General features: G+C 36.9%; 2 protein-coding genes across 7 annotated transcripts in view; one reads left to right on the top strand and one right to left on the bottom strand.

Moving 5' to 3' along the window:
• The window catches only part of VPS50 (VPS50 subunit of EARP/GARPII complex), a 128,016-nt gene extending 106,478 nt beyond the window's left edge, over positions 1-21,538 (bottom strand). For 2 of the 3 annotated variants that reach the window (XM_082471735.1, XM_082471734.1), the window contains exons 1-3: positions 21,394-21,536; positions 13,525-13,593; positions 1,206-1,328 (exon numbers count right to left, since the gene is read on the bottom strand). In XM_082471735.1, the coding sequence (XP_082327861.1) occupies positions 1,206-1,328; positions 13,525-13,593; positions 21,394-21,426 (225 nt within the window). In that variant the 5' untranslated portion in view covers positions 21,427-21,536. Of the gene's footprint in view, positions 1-1,205; positions 1,329-13,524; positions 13,594-21,393 lie in introns of all 3 variants that reach the window. The other variant, XR_014266392.1, reaches the window with a different exon arrangement.
• An 80-nt stretch (positions 21,539-21,618) lies between these two features.
• The window catches only part of HEPACAM2 (HEPACAM family member 2), a gene marked incomplete at its 3' end in the record, with an annotated part of 53,426 nt that continues 52,160 nt past the window's right edge, over positions 21,619-22,884 (top strand). For 2 of the 4 annotated variants that reach the window (XM_082471995.1, XM_082471997.1), the window contains exon 1: positions 21,619-22,068. The remainder of the gene's footprint in view (positions 22,069-22,884) is intronic. The other 2 variants (XM_082471996.1, XM_082471989.1) reach the window with 1 other exon arrangement.

A 22,884-nucleotide genomic window follows, 5' to 3' on the forward strand; every position in this document is an offset into this window, starting at 1 on the left:
GGTGACCATATGTGCATGGGTTTATCTCTGGGCTTTCTATCCTGTTCCATTGATCTGTATTTCTGTTTTTGTGCCAGTACCATACTGTCTTGATTATCGTACCTTTGTAGTATAGCCTGAAGTCATACGACCCAGCAATCCCACTACGGGGCATATACCCTGAGAAAACCATAATTCAAAAAGTGACATGTACCACAATGTTCATTGCAGCACTATTTACAATAGCCAGGACATGGAAGCAACCTAAGTGTCCACCAACAGATGAATGGATAAAGAAGATGTGGCACATATATACAATGGAATATTACTCAGCCATAAAAAGAAACGAAATTGAGTTATTTGTAGTGAGGTGGATGGACCTAGAGTCTGTCATACAGAGTGAAGTCAGAAAGAGAAAAACAAATACTGTATACTAACACATATATATGGAATCTAAAAAAAAAAAAAAAAAGGTTCTGAAGAACCTAAGGGCAAGACAGGAATAAAGACACAGATGTAGAGAATAGACTTGAGGACACAGGGAGGGGGAAGTGTAAGCTGGGACGTAGTGAGAGAGTGGCACTGACATATATACACTACTACATGTAAAATAGATAGCTAGTGGGAAGCAGCCACATAGCACAGGGAGATCAGCTCAGTGCTTTGTGGCCACCTAGAGGGGTGGGATAGGGAGGGTGGGAGGGAGATGCAAAAGGGAGGGGATATGGGGATATATGTATATGTATAGATCATTCACTTTGTTATAGGGCAGAAACTAACACAACATTGTAAAGCAATTATACTCCAAAAAAGATGTTAAAAAAATAAATTAAAAAAAAAATTAAGGCATGGGGTATTTATCATGACTAAACAATTATGTAAATATACTTTCACGATTAAAAGTTTCAGAGCTTTCCCAAACATATTTAGCCCACATAAAATAAGATAGAGACAGCATACTAACATATTGTGTGATAACAGTTAAAAACCAAAAATACAAAAGTGTTTCCTGGACCAATATTCTATAGCTGCACTTAATTTTACATTTTTAAAAATACTCTCATCTTTAAACAATGCTGATAGTTCATTTAGTCACAATATGGTCATCATAGACCAGTCCCGGTATGAAAAAACTACAATGCCCCTAAAAAGCATTCATATCTCACTCACAAATTCAATCACTGAACAAAACAGGCTTTAGGTAGGTTAATGAATTTTTTTTTTACCTCCAGCTCATATTTAACAATATCAAATGAGTCCGTAGAAAAATACACTTGTTCGATACTATTAATTAGTTCTTGTTCAGCTTGAGGATCACTAGATTGTTCTCGAAGTTCTCGGAATTCCTCCTTTAAGGGAAAGGAAACCACAATTATATTACTTGTAACTGTTATAATTCTATCTGCATGGAAATAAATAATCATCTGTCTTAACACTGACAATTCTCCCAGGAAACATTCTGACCAAGGAGACAACTAATAGAAAACAGGAAAGTTCATGGAAAATTAGTAAACAGCCAAACACTAAAAACTACCCATCTATTGGAGGGGAAAACGAGCCAGTTTGAAGATCTAGATTTTATTTTCAATTCCTTGCATGCCAACTAGTAGCTGAGAGAATTGATGTTTAACAAAAGGAAAAAACAGACTACCTAATATCGATCATATATACATATCACATATATATACGTTTTCATCATCTAACAATGTTCTAAATCTCTCTCACCACAGATAACCAGCGTACATCTCAATGACTTTCAGGTCACAATTAGTATTGGAAGCCTGAACGGCAGAAATCCTTCCTTCTACTGAAAATCTCACTGCTTGGCTAAGAAATACTGGTTCCAGAAACGGTCCACAAGATTAGTTCTGTAATTTTATGTCTAGAAAAGGTTCACAAGTTTAGCTCTGTAATTCCATGAGGCTTCCTTCAAGGTGTACTGATACTACAATTAATGAACTGGTTATGAACCTAAAGCTCTGAGTTTGATAAAATGCTTGCTTTCTAATGATAGAGTATGGGGCTTCTATGGATTTATACAACAAAAAAGGAGCTTAACAGACAAATCCCTACCCCTAATGTCAGCATCCTTATCCTATGCAAGTTCACTGCATAATTGGATAAACCTTCAGTTAACTGGGAAATTTCAATAACTCAGATACCCACTCCCTGCCACACTCATTAATCAAGACATTATTATAGACATATAATTTAGTCATTCAGTTTTTTATTAAAATTAATCTCAAATACATTTAAGTACACAAAAAGAAACTAGTATTGGGACTTCCCTGGTGGTGCAGTGGTTAAGAATCCGCCTGCTAATGCAGGGGACACGGGTTCGAGCCCTGGTCCGGGAAGATCCCACATGCCGTGGCGCAACTAAGTCAGTGTGCCACAACTACTGAGCCTGCGCTCTAGAGCCCACGAGCCACAACTACTGAAGCCCATGTGCCCTAGAGCCCGTGCTCCAATAAGAGAAGCCACCGCAATGAGAAGCCCGCACACCTCAATGAACAGTAGCCCCCACTCGTCGCAACTAGAGAAAGCCTGTGCGCAGCAATGAAGACCCAACACAGTCAAAATAAATAAATAAAAATTTTAAAAAAGAAACTAGTATTTAAAATCATTTTACAGTCAAAATAATACTTAACAAAAATTCTTAATGAATCATCACTAATTAAATACACAAAAATTATATGGTTAATTTGAGGACAATATATTCCAAACAGAGATACTCTAGATTATTTTATTGCAGGGCTAGTTTTCACTTATAAAGAAGAGGCTAGCCTATATATCTTTTAGATTTTAATTTATATTTTAAATTGATAAAATTATTACTATAATTATTACTATAAATTTCCTCTTAGTATATTCAAGCAAAAAGAAAATATTAGAGCACTAAATCTGAAACTTAAGAGAATATTAACTGTTTACATTTAAAATTCCAATAAATTGAAAAGAGAAGGCAAAGTCAGATAAAAACTAAACCTGCAGAATTAAGAGTGCATGAAAAAGAAAATGCCTCTTCGGTACCAAAACTCAACTTATAAAAATACACTAACCAAAAAAAAAAGGTTAAAGACACAGCCATCACTGATTTAGCATGCAATTAGATACTATGAGTGTAGTAAGAAATCCAGCATCCTAACAGTGGAGCTGTATTTCGGTGGGGATTTATCTACAACCCACTAATCTGTGTAGCACCTGGGACAATGGCACTGAAGAGGTTTAACAGACATGGGTTAAACCCACACCATTTGTGGAAGGGTTCCCAACTAGTTCGCCTATCCACAGGCAACCTCCCTGCATCCAGTGGAAATCTGAATCGACAGTGAGACATGAAATAGAAAAAGAGATGAGAAATTCCTGGCAATCTCCCTCCCTAAAGGGTCATAGGCATTTGAAATACCAGCTTCAGATGCTGCAAGCTGAGGGAAGGAATAAAGCCCAAGTGAGGATATAGCAATGCTGCCTCCCTAGTAATTCCATAGCACCACTAGCAAATAAATGTACTTGGTTCTATTCACAGAAAAATTGAAGATTACAAAAATTGCTAAGAATGAAAACCATCAGATATGAAACAAGCCAGGAATTCAAATAGACTGCAATGAATGAGCACTTTCATCTCAAATGTGTAAATGCCAATGGCATGTAACTACATGCTGTTCTCCCTATACTACCTAATTGATTGTTCTAAAGGTAAAGACACTTAGGTTTTAGCTGCAACTCTGTTATTAACCTTGGACAACTTACTTAGTCTCTTCATGCCTAGTTTTTTTTCACCTGTAAAGGACATACATACATATACACACACACACACTCAAAACGACAGTGAAACAAATATCCAAAGTTATTAAAAATGTCAAAGGGAAAGCATGATTTCATTTATAAATATTTCACAAGTGCACGTTTCACAAGTGTGATGAATCTGTAAAAAAGAGTACAATCTGTATATGCATATAAAAAGGTCAAACGCCATTCCTTCCTAGAGAACTAAGCAATTATATCACAGAGAGCAGACAAACTCATATAATTTCAAAGAAGTGACATGTAACACTTGACACTCTAAGTAACCTGGACTAAGGAGAGAGAGAAAACCAAGACAGGCAGAAAAAGAAACAGCACACAAACCAGAATTCAAAAACAAAAACAAATGCCCAACACCATATCCCTATAAAATACCCTCTCCTTTCAGACAACTTCGTGGCTCCTGTGTGAAAACATACATCTGAACTCAATCAGACAAACTCCATTCTGCCTAGAATCCCAAGCACCGTGTTTGTTCCCGTTAATCCCACTGCACTGGTTGTCTGTAAGACTCTGCTGCTACCCAATCATTCTCTAAACGTTTCATCGCTGTTAGTGCTGACAGCTCGATCAGATTACACATTTCTTGAGAACTGAGGTTTCTCCTTATTCTCCATCATTATGTTCCAAAGTGCCATGGCACACTGTAGATAAAAATCATGAATCAAACTAAAATTAATTTACACAGTGAACTGTATAAAAAAAGGAATATATGAACAAAAGGAAAGGAAGAGCCAACATGTTCTTGTTTTGATAGTCAAAATTTTCCACAAACTCTTAAGGAAAGGCTTCTTTCTTCTAACTAGAAATAATAAATGTAAAATGATTTTAGGGATATTTTATGCATGTAAATTAGAAAAATAAACAGAAACAGCTAGATGGAATATTCTTAAAACAATTACTCCATAATTTTGCCATTATATAAACTGGTTTCCTAGGATTGGAGATGTACAAAAATACATAATTCTTCATGTAAAAGAGAACCAGTTTTGCAAGCCAATATAAATGTATGAGGCAAAATTTTACATAAACAAAATGAACAAAAGATTTCCTACAAAAAAATTTTAAAGGTACAATCAAGGGAATAGAATAACAAATGAAACTCGTTATACCATATTAAAATACGTAATGTTTTTAAAAGTTACCAAGATTAGATGCTTTAACGATGTTTGGTAATAAAATATTTCAGCCTTACAGACTGATATTAATAAAATGTTTTAAAGAATTGTTATAGTAAAGTTTATGACACATAGTAACTAATAAATACATATTATCATTAATAATAGTGGTATAAATGCTCTGCAAACTTTGAAAATCCAAAAATAATATGTCAACAACTACAGACCATCAAATGTGCCACAACTTGCCTGATGGTAGGTAATCAACTACACCTAAAAAGTACATGAACATCACCCCAGAATTAAAGCTGGAGAAAAACTACAATTAAAGTAATGAGTTTAATTGTAAAGGAGATAAAAACAAAAGTACAAATGTCGAAAAAGTACAAATCAAACCTCTCTCCCATACTATCGTTAGGAAATAACCTGCCTATTGGCAAAGCTCTAGTATTAACTTATCTTTCCCGGTCAAGTCATATATTTCAATTTAACAATTTCTTTTAAAATTCCCACTATGTAAAAATTCTCTGTACTAGGTCATACAGAAACAAAGATGAGTAAAATACAAATCTTCCCACAAATAGTTGCTGAAGTAATAGGAGGGGTTTAGATGAATAAACAATGACAATGCAGGGCAGAACATAAAGGAAATACAAACAAAATGAAGGGCATCAAAGGATAGTGAGTTCACATCTGATGGAAGAGGTGGCATTTAGAGAATATGAGAAAAGGTAAAATTTTAAATATTAGAAATTGGGGGAATAAGGTTACAAATATAAAGCAAAGCAAAAGCAAAAACAGTGGAGTGGGAAAGCATACAACAGATTAAGGAATAGAGGATGGCTTCCCGCAGGGCAGAAAAATGTCATGGGGGAGAGATGTTTTTAAAATTCAACACACTTTTATATATACTAGAACCATATTTTTCCTTTACTAAAAATATCTTAACACATATCACTGTGCCAGACACTGTAACCAAAAAGTAAGCATAAACATTCAATATTTTCTTAACATAATAAACCAAGCAGGAATATTTTAGGAAACTGGTAGATAACGAAGAAGTCATTCAATACTTTAGAGGCTGTCTTTTCCAGCAGTCACAATACACTATAAGGTTGCATATAACACATACTACCTAGCCTACTCTTCTATTTTGATCATCTCCAAGATAAAGCTACGTGAACATACATATTAAAAATGCATATCGTAAATGTAACTTTATGAAAAATAAAGTAAAACAATCATAATAAACATTTAAGTCAACATCTTTGATTTTAGCCGAGCCATTTTTCCTCTGAACGTAACAACAAAAGGTTATATGAGAACTGAGGATTCAAGTCTATAAAACAATTAGAGCCCTCAAGTGTAAGGTGTTATAAAACATTTCCAATATATTTATGGTTTCTAAAGAAACCAGGCTATAATTTTACAAAGCTATTTCCCACTTAAGAGTTCACCTCTTAAGGGAATGCATTCAAGTTTAGGAGGGAAAAGAAAGACTGCAAATTTTATATTTAATGACTACTTTCAAATTACCCAAAATACCACACTAATTAAAACATCAACCCAAGCTCAGACTTTCAATCCTATTCACTTTTATAAATGTAAAAAGTTAGTTGTGATGGCTTAACAGTTCTCCTTAACATTATTCAATTCAATATTCTCTTTGAAAAGGAATTTCATTTTTAAACCCACAAGAACAGCCTGGAAACTTATCATCTGCAGTAGTAGGTTTTTATTCGAACAAAAAGATGAATGCAAAAATCTTCATTTCACAGGTCAGGTTTCAAAACCCCGAAGAAAATGCACAGTAGAATTAAAAAAAGAAATGCAAACCAACTTCCATCTCTGTACTTAGCTTATTAGACCATAGTTCACATTATATTCCGGAATAAATGCAGAATGCATTGTGTTGGGAGGGAGAAAGGAAGGGAGTAAAGGAAGAAAGTTTGCTCTTATAAAGCATGAATTTGGGTTTGCCAAGACAAAAGCTTTATTTTTCTGTTTGCATTTTTCATCAGTCAACAAAAATAGCTATTCTAAAAACAGAAACCATAGTCTTACCAAAGTTAACATCACATTAGAGCTCTAATTGAGAGCAAAAAAATGTTTATCTATCAAAAACTACACAGAGCTTAAAGGAAGAACAAAGACATGAAGTTTTCAATATGCAATCAGTATTATAAAAATCATAAATCACTGAACAAAAACAGGTTTTCTGTTTCCAAATGAAATAAGATTCAAGATCACAAACACCCTAAAACTATACATATACCATGTACGTTTATAATGAATTGGCAGATGTCTGATTATGTGGGGAAATGGCACATTTTCTTAAAATCCCACTAGAACAATAATAATCCATCAAAGCAGCCGTTCCATCAGTTTGTGTGTGTGTTTTAAATAAAACAGAACTTTTCAAGCCAACCCTGTTTTTCTTCAGGCTCTCAGTGCCATCTAGTGGAATATTACTAGGGTTACAATTTGAAAGGAGGTTTCGGCAAAATGATTTACAGAAGATTTTTATAAAAGTTTATTAAAGTGGCATTATTTTAATCCAGCTTTATGCTTAAGTGATAAAAATAATGTATTTTAATCCTTTCTTCAAAATAACAACATTCCAAATATACACATATTTGTTTTTAAAGAAACAGATCTTGAAGGAAAACTGATTTTATTCATGGAAATGTACTGAATTACTAACACATACTAAAAATCACAAAACTGGAAAGCAAAACTTTCATATTTGATACCCTGCCAAATATTTTTATTTAATTCTCTTATTCAATAGTTATGCTATTTTAACAAGTATTTTCCTAAATCTATTTCTATGAAAAAGAAAACATTAAAGATAATAGCTCTGGAGACATCAAATATATAAAATTTTTTAAAAGCTATCTTTAAAAATTTCTCAACTTCAGTGAAAAATATCAAGCTGTTTGCCACATGCCTGTTTAGCTAAAGCTGAAGAAAAGACACATAAGCTGAAGCACAGACAGAAAAGTCCAGTGTATAAGTCTTAATTTACGGTTTTCTGGTTTGTTTTTTAGTTTTCAAACACCTCATCAGACCCTCTCCTTAAAAGAAGAAATACTATCTATTCTGAGAAAAGACATCACAGCACCTTCAATCCCAGTGTCTAATGACGCCAGTCTTTTCAATTCCTACACCTTCTACATCCAATAAAATTCTCAGTCCTAAATCCTACTTTTAAAATGTCTCTCAAATTTAACCCTTTTCCATTTCCTAAACCTCATACTCTTATCTTCTTAATCAGTATCCTGGTCTAGGATTGCCACTCAAATATCTATCTGTACCCTAATTATCTTTCTAAAACAAATTAATCACCAATTCTAGAAGACCCTGCACTCACATCTACCTACCCCAATCCTCTCCTAGCTGTGCTACCACTGTGCATACCTTAGTATAGACCTCTACTATACTCCTCTGCAATTATCTATTTTTGCTTGTCTCTCCTACTCAGGTTCAGGTAGGAATAGAGTCTTGTACCTCTTTGCATCTTCAAAACTTAGTAACAGCCTCACTCAATAAATGATTGCCAAATGCACTGTGTAAATGATATTTTATGATTTGCTACGAAAGAAGGGTTAAGAATATCAAAGCATCTGAAGCCAAGAGAAGCATAATTTCATTAATGGTTAAAAAGAACACAGTTAAATATTTTTAGCCATGAATGCCTAAGAAAAAGTCTAAATGATTCTGCAGATCCATGGTAAGAGTCCCTCTTGGTACCACCTGCAGAAGACACCTGTCTTAAATGAAACATAATCCTAAATTGAAATTTAGTAATTTATCCCAATCACTAAAGCTAAAAAAGTCTCCTAGTCATAATTTTCAATACTAATCCTGTCTAAATCAGACAGCAATAGACTCATCAGTTTATTCTTTTGACTGTATTTTTGTCATCTCTCTCCTACAAATATTACAATAAAGATAGTATAAAATATCAGAGCTAAAAGGGCTCTTAAATATCATCTAGTTTAATCACATGTTTTCACAGATGAGCACGCTGGGGCACAAAGCTATTAAAATGACTTCCCTTTAATAAGCTGAAAGTTTAAGTCCATACTTGAACCTAGCTCTCTTGGCTCTTATTCCAGCACTTTCCTCATGTTTTGGTAAAGTTCTGAAAATAAAGCTCTGTAATTAGTGTGGTTTTAGGATTCTTTTCACGGATTCTAAGAAGTCAGTCAAATCCATTTATCTTACTTCACAGAAGTATTCTAAAAGCTAGAAAACACTCTGCCCAAACTCCCAGAATGTTATATAATAGAAATGCTACACAGTAGGTAGGTACTCAATAAATATCTATGGAATAAATTAAGTATACAAACAAAAATACTTCTTATATTTAGACAAATATATTTTCAGGTTTTGACTGCAACAGCTATTTCTTTTGTCTCCTCACCCTATATTTTTCTTTGATGAAGAAAATCAAAGGCATAGTTAAGCCAATCATGCAAGAGTAAACGTAGCTGAATCCTATTTGTATTTACAAGTCAGTAAAGTCAAGGCCTTAAAAAACAAACAACCAAAAAAAACCCTTACCTTTAAAGAATAATATCAGAAGGCAGTATTTCAGTAAAAATTCATAAACAATATTCATATTAGTACTCTTTTTCAGGTTTATGATATGTAAACATAGAAGCACTGTGGGAAGTTTACTTAAGATGTTTACTTAAGTTTACTTAAGATATAGATTTATAAGGTTCTGATATTTTTATTTTTTAATCGGGATTTAACAAATCCTCTCAAACACACAGTCCCAATAAGTTCTATAACTACTAACCATGTGGCTATTACAATTATTATATAACAAATGTTGGTCTTAATTCTTCATAATTCTGTAACCAATTAAATTATCTAAAAATCTTTCACATAATTCAAACAATATACATTTCCTTAAATGGATAACAAGTTTAGTCAGTAAATACAATATAGATTTCTTACATCCTTACCTCTGCATGAAAATCCCATAAATTTGAAAACAACAGAATCCATTTCCCAGGAATGAAATTTTAGGTCATCACTTTCATTCTACTTTTTCCCACAAAAATTGCCCATAAAACTTCCAAAATTTTATCTAGAACGGTTCCTGTATTCCCGTTCTTTCTCCTCATCGCGTCCTCAGCTTGGCCGATGGTTCCCAAACATGGCTCCACACTGGAATCAGCTGGGGATATTTAAACGCTACCGACGCCTGGCTCCACCCCCCAGGCGGTGATTTAATTGGACTGGGGTACGGCCTGGGTACCGGTAATTCTAATGTGCAGCAAAGTTTGGGCACCATTGACCTTGGCTCTGAACTATTTAAGCTAAGATTTTTTTAATCTGCTCAAAGTTTCCTTTCCTATAGCAAATTCTGAAAAGAATCCTTTCTTTTTTTTTTTTTTTTTTTTTTTACTTTCTCTACTATTTTCTCCACCAAAATTCCAATTTTCCAGTACATGGATTATTATTTGACTCACATCTCCTCTTAAAATGGGATATAGTGTCATCTTATCTCTAAAATGCAGAAATTGTACCAGATGATTTCTAAGGTTTCTTCCCACTCAGAATTTATATAGTTCTCAAGAAAAAAAAAATCAATAGTACTTTCTGGATTATCAAGCTCACCTGATTCCCTTCTTCAGTTCTCCTTAACTATCCTCCTTTTCCTAATGAGTCGAACCATATGAAATTTGCCAATATTAGACCACTTCTAATCTAAAACAGCCATTTCATAGGCTCCATCTTAATATTTCCCTCCTACTTATCCTTTATACAAGAACCTTTTAATGTAACACCCAAGCTAAACTTTCTTTCTTGAAAACCCCAATGAAATCTCAATTCCTTGTTACAACTTAGAAAAATATGATGACAAGAACAGGAAAAAGAAATGGGTCCATTCCTGAAGATGAAAGATGCCTTTTTAAAAATGTTCTACCTATACTTGAGAGATAGAGCTATTAAATGAATTAACGTTTAAAAGCTTCTCTATACAAGTATTTACATTGAACACTTAAACAGTGTAAATTGATTTTTTGTTTTTTACTTCTCCCACTGGAATATCAGGGGAATCCAAGCTAAAATAATCCTTTTTTTAAATTGAGGTATAATTGAGATACAATATATTAGTTTCAGGTGTACAAAATAATCATTTGATATTTGCATATATTGCAAAATGATCACCACAGTAAGTCTAGTTAACATCTGTCACCATAAACAGTTACAGAATTTTTAGAGAAAATTAAATTTATATGTATGACCTAACTATAAAGTAACATCTAAGTTGTGAAACACAGCATTACGTTTCAGCATTTAAGTTATACCAAGCTATGCTGTGTAAGGAATTTCTGAATGTGAGCCTTCTTAATTCTTAGTCTCAATACTGACTGTGAACTTCAACCACATCAAACTTAATCTGCTGACTGGAGCTTTGCCACTCTCCTGACCCAGCAATTCAATTTCTCAAAACCACCCAGAGTAGCTCACCCTGCAGTACTTGAGATGTTTCCAGAGAGAGCACAGAGAGAATAGACATAAAAAACTCATAAGGCTTTCTTAGCATAAGGCTAAATTTAAGCTGAAGGCATTGATGCTAATTTTACCATTAGCTGTTTTACAGTTTAACTAAATTAGCTTCTTAGTGTGTTTCAATCAGCCCACTGCCCTAGGCTTAATCATCACCTGAACCATTTACACTTGCTGACCTCGTGATTCCAGACTGGCCTCTCTAGCCAGAGCCCATCATCTTAAAAGTATACACTGCTATTCATATACACGTATCTATACTTTTTCAAATTCTCTTCCCATTTACGTTATTACAGAATATTGAGTAGAATTCCCTGTGCATTAATCAACTATACTCCAATATAAAATAAAGTTTTTTTAAAAATTAAAAACTAAAAATTAAAAAAATCTTTTTTTTAAGAATAAAGAGTATACACCACTGATCACTGATGGGGAGAGGGTGCAGAGTCAGTAAGAAGACTATGTAATGAGATCATTATAAATTCTCTACCTACCACTAGTGGAAAAACATCACGGACTCATGGTTTAAAGACAACAGAAAGTTCCTATGCAATACATTCATGTATTTTTTAAAGAGGCTCACTTATCAATTTTACTCTGGTTCTGAAATATCTAATGCAATCTACTTCAAGGCATGTTCATAATGTCTGATAATCTTTTTTTTTAAGTCAAAGAAATACAGAGAATTATCTGTCAATTAGGATTTATGGTTATCTCTTAGTTCCCAATTTTATCACATTCAATAGTCTTTTCTAAAATTATATAAAACTATTCAAAATGCCTCTTTATAGCTTCTGAGCCATTTCATGCAAAAGCTTTGGTTAGAATTTTATCATATTTGTATCTGACCTAATATAAAAGCTAAGCAGTAAATACAAAATTCACTTTAGGGGATAAGGCACCTCAAAGAGGTGGGAAATCATCCTCCTAAGCAGCTGACACTGAGGTGTGGTAAGAGGCCGTATGATTGCTGATCAAGAGAAACAAGCCCTGTGTATTAAGTTGCCAGACACAGGAAACAAACAGTAGTTTCAAATATGATCCTCAAATTGAAAATCACAAGAGCAGACATTCAAAACAGGCTTTGATCCGCGATAGAGCTGCTATACATAGAGGCAGCTGTGAGTGGCGAGGCCCCGGAGAGTGAGACAGCAGGGATTTATTTATTTAACAATGGCTAATATTTCTCCTGAGGGGAAGCCAGCTAGCTTTCAAATGACACCTATTTGTAGACTGCGAAGTTCACATGAATATCAGGGGATTAAAATCCAAGATATCTACAATTTAGCATAAGCTGTGCTTTAGCTACTTACTCAAAAATCTCTGCTCCAGGGACTTCCCTGGTGGCGCAGTGGTTAAGAAGCCACCTGCCAGTGCAGAGGACACGGGTTTGAGCCCTGGTCCAGGAAGAGCCCACACACCACGGAGCAACTAAGCCCGTGAGCCACAACTACTGAGCCTGCGCTCTAGAGCCCGCGAGCCACAACTACTGAGCCCGTGCCACAACTACTGAAACCCACGCACCTAGAGCCCGTGCTCTGCAACAAGAGAAGCCACCTTAATGAGAAGCCCGTGCACCGCAACCAAGAGTAGCCCCCGCTTGCTGCAACTAGAGAAAGCCCACACGCAGCAACAAAGATCCAATGCAGCCAAAAATAAATAAATTTATAAAATAAAAAAAAAATCTCTGCTCCATAACAAAAACATAATTTACTATGATTTTTGGCTCAGTGTTACAGCACAAAAAGTAAGCCATTTCATTTTATTTATCCAAATTACAGCAGATGAATCAATAAGTTTCATTTACAGATATATAACTGCTTTCAGGCAAAGAATTTGATACAATAATAAACTCTAAATTTATCAATTTCCCATTTTCTGCTTCACTATAATGAATCATACTGCATCCCAATGAGTAATGAAAGCAAAAACAAGCCCCAAGCCTACTGCATTATAAAACTTTACCTAGCTCATCATAACAACCATCTGCCTGTGGGAAGGAAAAGCTTCTGTGAATCAGTTATCCAAAGGCAACAATATTTTCTTAAGGAAGTGAAAAGTCGTGCTCATTCATGTAGATCAATACCTTTCCAGGGACCCGGAGACTCTCAATGGCACCCACATCACTGAGGCTCTCTGGGGGACTTTTCAGACCCTTAAAAAAAAATAACATAAAAGGAATTTTAATTGTGCTGCAGAACTGTAACATGATAGAATATACTTATTGAAATAGAAATCACCATTTTAAAAACAGAAATTTTCCTGCTTTAAAATAGATAGAACATATGTTTCTAAAAACAATTGTCACAACACATATAGTACTATACTACTATTAAATTAAGTAAAGATGTACTTTCGGAAATTTAAAATAAAATTACTATATGGCACCTTTATACCTAACGGTTGAAGTCTAACTTAACCATGATTCAAAAACAACAAAAAGAAACTTGGGTGACAAAAAGCATTCTATAAAAGCACTTATCTATTAATCATGACCAAATGCACGTGTTAAAAAGGTCCAAGCATTATGACCCACAGATATAATATACCAACTGACTGAGCTAACCAAAGATTTTTAAATAATGATAATTGCTTAGTTAATCCATAAGTAATCCCTAGATTTTAATCATTTCTCACCAATGCACCCAATTTATACTACATAATTGAGACTTAAATCTCACATCTCACTGCTTTAGCTCTTTATACAAAGTACCTGGTACTTTCTATATTCACATCAAATGAGGGATTGTGAAAGTCTCATTTGTACCAGGGAAAGTTATCAAGACAGAAAGAAGTCAGCTATTTAAATTTTCTTTAAAAGCCTCTTTTTAACATAGTCTATTCAAAGCAGACACCTAAATTCCCTGTAATATTAGTCTATAAGCAAAATTAGCTGGTACATGAACTTGAGGAGAGATTTACGCTAATGTCAAGTTTCTGTCCTTTAGATACTCTATATTGGCTCTTTGGTGTCCTTGGTAACCAAAATATATGTTATGTTTAGGTTGATCATTTGAGTCTTAGAGTAGAACTTGCTCATTTTTAAATTACAGAGGTGTGTATTTTCTCTTCCCTATTATAAAATACCACCAGTCATAGCTACAATTTTTTATGACAAGGTGCTCTACCTCATCCCCAATCTTCCATTATCCCCAGAATACCAGCCCCACAGCTTTCTTTGTCTCTCTCTCCCTCTCTCATACTCTCTCTCTCTCTCTCTCACACACACACTCTCACACACACACACACACACACACCCCACCCTCTAAAGAAACCAAACCAATACTCCACTTTCAGAACTCCTCTATGAAGTTTTCCTAAATCTTATGTTTCAAAGAAACACTATTTCTCAGTAATGCTCATGGATCATCTCCATCAACATCACCCAGGGAAGTTTTTAAACATAAAACTTCCACATAAAACTTCTAGGTCCCACCACAGAGCTAATAAATAGGTATTTCTAGATTAGGACCAGGAGTTGCATTTTAACAAGCAACCTGGATGACTACTATAATCTCTAATGTTTTAGAAACCCCACTAGACATTTCCCAACAACTCTGCCAAAGTAGTGAAGTTTTAAATATTAAATATATATCTCTCTCAGACCCAAGAGAAGGGAAAGACCAAGTCCTCTATTTGCCTTTATAGCCCAGGGGCTAGCACAGTTCCAGGAACAGAGTAAGCACCAAAGAAATTAGTAAATTATTTGGAGTCGTAGGCTCCAATCTCTAACTCATTAGACCATCGTTCCCATGGGAATATGCAACTGACTTTAAAATGAAGTTTCTAGGGAAGTCTGCAGGAATAAGAAAAGCATACTGAGGCTAAAAGTCTTACAATGAGTGAGAAAATAAAAGTACGAAACTACTCTTGTGTGTTTGTTCTTCCTTGTCCCAATTTCTCACCAAGAGTCATCACAAGGGCATAGCACCAAAAGTGGTAAAGAAGGCAAGGTTGGGTTATACAATTAAACTTCTCTATACATTATATACACACGCTTATATACATTCAAAAGTATACACATACATGAGAGTAAAGCTTCATAATTTGGTTCAAAATCACGACCACCCCTAAAATACCTTTTAAAAAAATAATTGTCATGACTTTTAAACAAACATTTTAAAAAGTATAGATTTGTTTAACCACTCTAATAAATTCTTGAAGGAATATATCAGGTGTAATTTTCTCTTTCCCCAGAGTTACTCAGTAAAGAAACCAATGCCTAAAACAAGTAAACAAGTGGTATATACCAATATCTAGAAAAAGGCCTTGCCTCCCAATTAGGTACCACACATGATAATTTGCTACTAATACATGACAACTTCCCACCAAATGTACAAAATAAAAGTAATAAAAATTGGAAACCCGGGCTTCCCTGGTGGCGCAGTGGTTGGGAGTCTGCCTGACGTTGCAGGGGACGCGGGTTCGAGCCCTGGTTTGGGAGGGTCCCACATGCCGCGGAGCGACTAGGCCCGTGAGCCACAACTACTGAGCCTGCGCGTCTGGAGCCTGTGCTCCGCAACAAGAGAGGCCGCGACGGTGAGAGGCCCGCGCACCGCGATGAAGAGTGGCCCCCGCTCGCCGCAACTAGAGAAAGCCCTCGCACAGAAACGAAGACCCAACACAGCCCAAAAAATAAATAAATAAATAAGTAAATAAAGGAGTAAACCTTAAGACCCCAAAAACCGTTTACTTAGTATGATAACCCTAATTTAAAAAAAAAAAAAATTGGAAACCCTATGTACATGTTAGGAAGCAGGGGATTCACAGAATGGCTTCTGCAGACAACCTGCCTGTCATCATTCTCTAACGATGGTGACAGTAACTCACGGGCTGTTATAAGGGATAAAGGAGATAACATATATGAGAGGCCAAAAATGGTGTCTTATACATGGCAAGCACTCTTTAAGTGTTGACCATTATTCTGAATATCACAGAGAAATGCTTTTTTTTTACCTTATCAAAACAGAAATAAAGAATTACGTAAATGTCTCAAAGCACAATATGACTCACCTGTATTTTAGGATTATAGATCTTCAACCCTTTGATTAGCAATTTTATAAATTTCTACTAACAAATATGAAGTCAGCATTTTTATTTTATCTTTGCCTCTTTAAAGCAGGAAGTCATGGTTATAAGTACAGTACTCTGCCTTTATTAAATTAAAACTTTCACTATAATCATTAACCATTATTTGATTTTCTTTTGTATTTGATTTTTGTTTTCATAATTTCCCCAGCTTAAATTTATATAAAATCCATCATAAATAATACCTGTCTCTGCAATTTTATTTCTTTGTCCAAATCAGATTACACTTCAGACTACTTCTGTTTTGTCTACAGGAATACTCAATTTCCATTTATGAGACCAGCAACTTACATCCCAATGATCAAAAGGAGCCTGTGAGATGATTTGTGATTCCTCTTCTTTTCAGAAAAAGTTTCAGCAAAACTCAACAGAGTGTTTATACTCAGCCCTCAGTTTCTCTCAAACCCACCCTAATCAGGCTTTCCTCCTCACCACTTCACAGAAGCGCTGTTGTCAGGTCACCGATGACCTTATTGCTGCTCAGTCCAAAGGCTCATTCTTATTCTCACCTTCCACGGCCCATTTGTAGCATTTAAGACAGCTGATCACTCCCTCTTCTTTTAAATTCTTTACGTGGCTTCCAGGACCCACTCGATTTGGATGTTCTCTATCCAACAAATATTTATTGAGCATCTGCTACAGGACAGGTGCTCTTCAGGTTGCAGCAGACTGCTCACCTCCCTGGCTGCTCTTTCTCAATCCGCCTTCCCAGATCCACCTCTTCTCCCGACCTTGAAACACTGAATCCTCAAAAGCTCCAACTGTGGACTCGTTTTATTTCTACAATCACTCCACGGGTGATCTTAGCCAATTTGTATGCCCTCTTTATTCTCATAACTCCTAAATTTTTATCTATACCCTGAATTTCTCCTCAGAAATTCAGGCTCTTCTAGCCAACTGCTTATTTTCTTTCTCCAAATATCCAAGAGGCTTTGAAATGAACAAGTCTTAAAACTTTCTCCCTTCCTTCAATCTGTTCCTCTCTCAGTCTTGCCCACCTCATTAAATGGCAATTCCATTCTTCTAACTGCTGGGGCCAAACCATTTGGAGTCAACCTTGAAGCTTCTCTTTCTCTCACAGCCCAAATCCAATCTATTAAGAAATCCTGTCAACTCCACATTTACGATACATCCACGATCTGACCTCTTCTCAACACGTCCACCACTTAGCACCCTGGGTGAGGCCCATACCGTATCTCACGTGGATTACTGCATTAGCATCCTTATTGGTCTCCCTGGCCTTGCTATAAGTGAGGAGAAAAGTAGAGGAGATGAGGTGAGGATGAGGGTCTATGTGATCAGGCTTCCTGCCCTCAGCTCTCTGACCTCATCCCCTACTACTTCTCTCCTCACTCACTTCACTCCACCCACACTGCCCTTTGCTGCTCCTCAAACATGCTCCTGCCTCAAGGCTTCTGCCTCAAGGCTTCTGCATCTGCTTTTCCTTCCACCCAGAATGCTCCTTCCCAGACATCCTCAGAGCTTACTCCCTCACCTCCTTCAGGTTTTTACTCAAATGTCACCTTCTCAGTGAGGCCTTCCATGGCCACCCTATCCAAAATTATAAATGACCCCAAATTGCCAATAACTCCCAGGATTCCCTATCCTCTATTCCTCCAAAGCATGTATCACCACGTCTGCCTTAGCACTTTGTTTTGTTAACCGCTGCATCCCCCAAACTTAGAATGGTGCCTGGCACATAGTGTTAAGTAATCATTTGTTGAATGAACTTGAAAGAACAGAGCCCAGCATAATGGAGAAAGCAGAACAAAAGAGCTCATCTAAATAAAGAGCGCTAACAAAGCCTGCTCTACACTCTCCTCCAAACCAAGATCCTTGGAGAGCTGAAATGCCAAAAACTCTAAGTTTCATAGACCTTAATTTCACATCTCTCCACATCAACAACAATATATTATCAGCATATTCTTTAGCCTCACAAAAAAGAAACATCTTTATGTATATTTATTTGTAATACTACTACCTTTAACCTAAAAACAAACAGTACAAATAAAATCCCCAATGTAACTCTAGGCAGCACCCTACTTTCCTACTTCGTAGATTCATGAAATGTGTATTAATAATGATTAAACATGTGGAAGTCAAGCCATAAACAAACATAATTAGGATGACTTTTAAAATATGTGTGAAACTCTGAATTTTACCTCACCTTTTACAGTGTAGTTCCAGCTTTTTGTATGTGCTCTTTAGTTTTGTTTTTTTTTTTTCCATCCCAACTAAGCACAGATTTTACCTGCTCAATCCAATAAACAACTGACTGAGGCTGAAGAGTTCATTTTCAGAAGAATTTCACTACATTTAAGAGACATAAACTTATTATCACTGGTATCTGGACTTCTGTATTTTTCTCTCCCACTCACTATTACAAAATAGGGTTAGAAAACAAACCAACCGGGACTTCCCTGGTGGCACAGTGGTCGAGAATCCGCCTGCCAATGCAGGGGACACAGGTTCGAGCCCTGGTCTGGGAAGATCCCACATGCCATGGAGCAACTAAGTCCGTGTGCCACAACTACTGAGCCTGCACTCTACAGCCCGCGGCTCACAACTACTGAGCCCACGTGCTGCAACTACTGAAGCCCGCGTGCCTAGAGCCCGTGCTCCGCAACAAGAGAAGCCACCGCAATGAGAAGCCCGCACACCACAACGAAGAGTAGCCCCCGCTCACCGCAACTAGAGAAAGCCCGTGCACAGCAATGAAGACCCAATGCAGCCAAAAATAAAATAAATAAATTTATTTGAAAAAAAAGAAAACAAACCAATCAAAGTTGCTATACAATGATGACAATATCAACTGTGCTGAACTGCCAGCAAGCAACAGGAGAGGGCACCAAACCTAGCTGAGGCACAAAAGTCCAAATTCAGCATCCCAGAGGCAGTTTAGGGGTATTAGTGGTATAATGTACAAAACTGTATATTGTTTTAAAAATCAAATGGGGGACTTCCCTGATGGTGCAGTGGTTAAGAATCCGCCTGCCAATGCAGGGGACAAGGGTTCAAACCCTGGTCTGGGAAGATCCCACATGCCGCAGAGCAACTAAGCCCGTGCGCCACAACTACTGAGCCTGCGTTCTAGAGCCCGCAAGCCACAACCACTGAAGCCCACGTGCCACAACTACTGAAGCCTGCGCACCTAGAGCCCGTGCTGTGAAACAAGAGAAGCCATCACAATGAGAAGCCTGCGCACCGCAACGAAGAGTAGCCCCCACTCACCGCAACTAGAGAAAGCCCGTGTGCAGCAACGAAGACCCAACGCAGCCAAAAATAAATAAATAACTAAATTTATTTTTTTTTTAAAAATCAAACGGATACCAAAGTCAGCCTGAAATCAACTACTGTTTGAATTACTGCAGGCTTCCAGTATTCCCGCTTTCCAACCATCAATTCAATCACTGAGATGATCTCTATGATCATGCACTTCTTTGATAAGGCCCAGGAACTGTGGTAACTCCTTTATCTCTTTACCTTGATCGTATCATATACACATCACCACTAGGAAAGCCCCATGTGATACATGTTATCATTCCTATTTTAAAGATGTGAAAACAGATGCTCAAAAAAGTTAGGTAAGTTGCTCAAGGTCACACAGCTACTACAGGATGAAGCAGGACTCAAACCCATCCTCAAAAAAGAAGTGTTATGAAGCATAAGACCAGGACTCAACAAATGTGAGGGACTGCCAACTGTTATTACACACTTAATTAAATCTTTTATTATTCACAGAACTTCTAAATTTTATTTTCATGACATTAACAATATAATTTGACAGAAGTAAAATAAACACATAGGATTCATGTATTCTTCACCAGAGATCTACAATTTGTAATCTATTCAGCTATCTCTCAAATTCTAAACTATCAAATAAGAATTTAATTTGGCATTTGTAGTCTTTTTTTAATCAACAACAAAAAAATTCACAAATGAACCTTTCACTAAATGATCATCCTCCACATTCTCCAAAGTTCTCAAAACCACACTAATTTAAAACTTTAATCTAAATTACCCTTCTCTCATATAAAAACAATAAAGAATGGCCAATTCTAGTAAAATATTAGAGTTGAAATAAATAAAGGTATCTAAAACCAAACCATAATCAATAAGTACATAAAAGTAAGTTTCTGCCACTTCTGATTTGAAGGAAGCTGACACATTATTAGGAAGTCCCTAATATTTATGAGATGAGACAGAAAACAGCCAAAGTTTTTATTCATGAATTAGCATTCTGGCAAAAAATGAAAGACCATTATTTTGCCATGACAATGATTTTTTTAAAGTATCATTTCACATACACTAACTTACTGATGACTCCGATAACAAAACTGTGAGACACGATGAACAAAAATAATTATTATTCTCATTTTCACATCCCGAAACTTAAAGCTACTAGATTTAGGAACTTGCCCAAAGTCATAAAGCTATCAATTCTGTCTTCAAATTATCTGCTTTTTTCACTCTTTCTAGTCATCTCTATTGCACAGACCTCACTTCCCTACCCAGGCCACCCTCACAGACGATGGGCAGCTTGGATAAAGGGAACCCTGCAGGGTAGTTAGGGCTATCACTGGAAAGCTGGCAAAAGGGAGAAAAGGACGAACAAATGTAGCCTCCGACTTCCTCATTGACCTCATCTAAAGGAATGTTTCTGGGTCACCGGGATCCACCTGAGCAGGGCTCCGAACCTGGCGGCTTAGATGAGTTTTCCAGGGTGTGCTCGACCTTTATGGTGCCCCTGACACCTGCCACAACCTATAATTTGGTTATCTGCCTGCCTGCGGCCCAGGGACAGAACATCTCGGCTCCTATCCCAGGAGAAATGAAGGAGACCTTTGCTTCAGCCTCTGCGACTTACCTGCCGGGTCATAAGAGATTTGATTCTTTGCATGTCGAATTCGTGAGGGGGCACCTTGCTGCAGAGAACTAACAAATCACACAGAACTACGAGACAGCCGGTCCCGACACAGGGAAGCCATAGTGAGTGGTCACGTGAAGCTGCCGAGCTGGGTTTCCCTTCCTTTCCCCGAGCATGCTGGGAATTGTAGTCCCCCGGCTGCCGTCGGCACCTGCAATGGAGGCGAGAGGACGGCCCAGGTACTACATTTCCCGGCAAGGAAAGCAGCTGACGCGTCGGTTAAGCCCACAAATCTCGCTCTGAGAGAGCACGGCGGTCGCCGGTCTTTAAAGAGGTACTTGCTCTCGGTAGCTTACTTGCTCTCGGTAGCTGCTCCGGCGAGGCGAAAACCTACCTCATAGGTGACGAGACATTGAGCAACAGGAACAAACGCTGAGAAGACAGTATATAAACCAGGCTGACATGACCCCCCCCCCACCCGAGGAGTGTGGTGGAGGAAACCCCACCTGGTCTTGAGGGGCGGAGTGAGAGGACGACAGACTCACGCGAAGGGACTGCAACGCCAAGGACGGGACGGCTCCAAAGAGGTGACCTGAGAACTTGGCACTCCCCAGGTGGCACAGGGCTTGGCCTGAGGAAAAGAGTGGTCCAAGTTGTCCAATGGCGGCTGTCCAGGTTAGGGCTGTTCTTCCTCAGTATTGGCATCCAGAGCAGAAAACTAAAACCAAAGGATTTAATCCCCACCTATCATTTTACCACCTGTGTAATCTAAGGCAAGTCAAGATGGAAAATATAACAATAAGTACACATGTCACTTTAACGTCCTCTTTTCAACGTTTAGCAGTTTAGCTAAACTGGGGAAAGCAATAGGGGAGTGGTTTGGGGCTCAATTTAAGAAAGAACTTTCCAGTTATGAGAATACCAGAAAAAAAAAAAAAAGTGACCCAGAGCTAACAATTAACAATAGCTAACATTTACTGAGAGCTTACTACCTGTCAAAAACTCTCCTAATAGCTTTACGTTTGGTATCTCATTTATCCACACAAGCTTTTTTTTTTTTTTTAATTTAATGGTATGAATGTCTTTTTTTAAATTTAATGGTATGAATGACAGTCTTTTTTTTTTAATTTAATGGTATGAATGCGTCATGTGGAGTTGCTACTATTATCCCCATTTTAAAGATGAGGAATCTGAGGTACGGAGAAATTAAGTAACTTGCCTAAGGTTACTGCAGATATGCAAGCAGAAACTGAAGGGCTGTTTATCCAGATGTTTTAAGTAAGGCTACCAAGGATTTTCTTTTCGCATTTATTTTAATTAATGTTTATTAGAAAATAATGAAACACAGACCCGTGATTTCAAAGATATGTCTTAGGACAACTAAAGAAATGTCAAAGTTTGCAAACTAATGAAAAATATTAGATAAACAACAGTTGTGGGTGGTAGTCAGATATGGCAAAAATAATAAAAGTGGTGTGTAAATGGGGGACA

This window comes from Balaenoptera physalus, assembly GCF_965194825.1.
Source record: "Balaenoptera physalus genome assembly, chromosome: 8".
NCBI classification, from domain to species: Eukaryota; Metazoa; Chordata; class Mammalia; order Artiodactyla; family Balaenopteridae; genus Balaenoptera; species Balaenoptera physalus.